The 1354-nt window shown below is 50.4% G+C and overlaps 1 protein-coding gene across 1 annotated transcript, besides 1 other annotated feature; it reads right to left on the bottom strand.

Annotated features, from left to right (window-relative positions):
- Positions 1-213: 213 nt before the first annotated feature.
- On the bottom strand, positions 214-1056 carry TraAM80_10544 (RNA-binding protein; the record flags this gene model as incomplete). The annotated part of the gene is made up of 1 exon (XM_029387157.1): positions 214-1056. The coding sequence occupies one exon, from the start codon at positions 1054-1056 to the stop codon at positions 214-216; it is 843 nt and encodes a 280-aa protein (XP_029233002.1).
- Positions 1057-1271: 215 nt separating this feature from the next.
- Positions 1272-1296: a microsatellite.
- Positions 1297-1354: the final 58 nt, after the last annotated feature.

Genomic DNA, 1354 nt, shown 5'->3' on the forward strand with positions numbered 1-1354 from the left:
GTCACGTATTCTCCTCCTCTTGCCTCACTGATTATTCATCCCTCTCTCTCTTTCCGTCTGCAACTCCCTTTCAGAGGCATACACGACTGTGGAAGGGTCTTCCTTTCCTTTAGTATTTTTTCACTGTCCATTCCTCACCCCTCACCCGCGCACAACTCCACCTTTTTCTCTACTCGAGCTTCTTCTGGGGCAACCTGTTTCTTAACTCTGCAATTACGTTGTGGCTTTGTTGTCCAGGCGGACACTCATCGCCCTGTTGGCCATCTCAATGCCGTCAAATTCCTCTATAGCCAGGCGAGTCTCCTTTTCCGTCCTCATCACGACAATGCCCATTCCTCTGCTCTTTCCATTCCGCCCCATGATGACCTCCGCCCGCTCCACGTTGCCAACTTGCTGAAATGTCTCTCGCAGCGCACTGCTTGTACAGTCAAACGGTAAATTTGAAACAAACAGCTTTCGTCCAAATTCATTCACCTGCTGACTGCGCGGCTTGGGAACTACTTCATTCATATCGTTCATGTTCGTCGCAGCGGCATCCTCCTCCATCGTGTAGCCACCACGACCCATGTACTCCGTACCACGACCAAAGTTGTTTGCACTGTTGTAGTTCGAACCTCCAGCAGCTGCGCTGGTGTAGCCACGCAATCGTGTCGCCTGTTGTTGCTGCTGCTGCTGCTGTTGCTGCTGCTGTTGGGCCTGACGGTCGTACTGAGGCATCATGCCACGCTGCACAATCGGTGGACGGGGGCCGTCATCAAAGAGACGAACAATGAGTCGGCGTCCCTCAAAGTCAGTTTCGTTGTACATGCGAATTGCTCGCTGTGCCCCCTCTGCAGTAACCATCGTCACCAACGCGGACCCCTTCGGTCGACCCATGCGGTCCGCAATGAGGTCAGTGTAGCGCACCTTCCCAGCCTTCCTGAAGTGGTCCTTCACATGCTGCCACGGCGTCTGAAAGGGAAGATTGCCGACGAATAGTACATTCCCCTGATTCTGTCGCAGATCAGCATCCCCGCCTTCCTGTGGCCCACCCGATGTGGAGGAATGCTCGTCCATAATGTATTAATTTCCTGTTGCTGCCTTTACCAAGGCACGTTGTTCTCTTCGTCCGGGGTACTGCACGTTCTCCTCCACCTTTAGTTTCCCCCTTTTATTTCGCTTCTACAGATGTATGTATCCTCCCTCAAGCCCTTTCTAGTGAGGCAAAAAAAAAAAATAATAATGATGTATTTTTATCCCCCTTTTGTTTGCCTCTGATGTCACTGATTTCCGTTTGTTGTTGTTTTTGTTTGTTTGCGCTTAACTGCAGCTTGTTTATACTGTTTCCCCTATTTTCTTGATATATATATCTATA

This window comes from Trypanosoma rangeli, assembly GCF_003719475.1.
Source record: "Trypanosoma rangeli strain AM80 chromosome Unknown Tra_15.4_contig_01042, whole genome shotgun sequence".
Lineage (NCBI taxonomy): Eukaryota > Euglenozoa > Kinetoplastea > Trypanosomatida > Trypanosomatidae > Trypanosoma > Trypanosoma rangeli.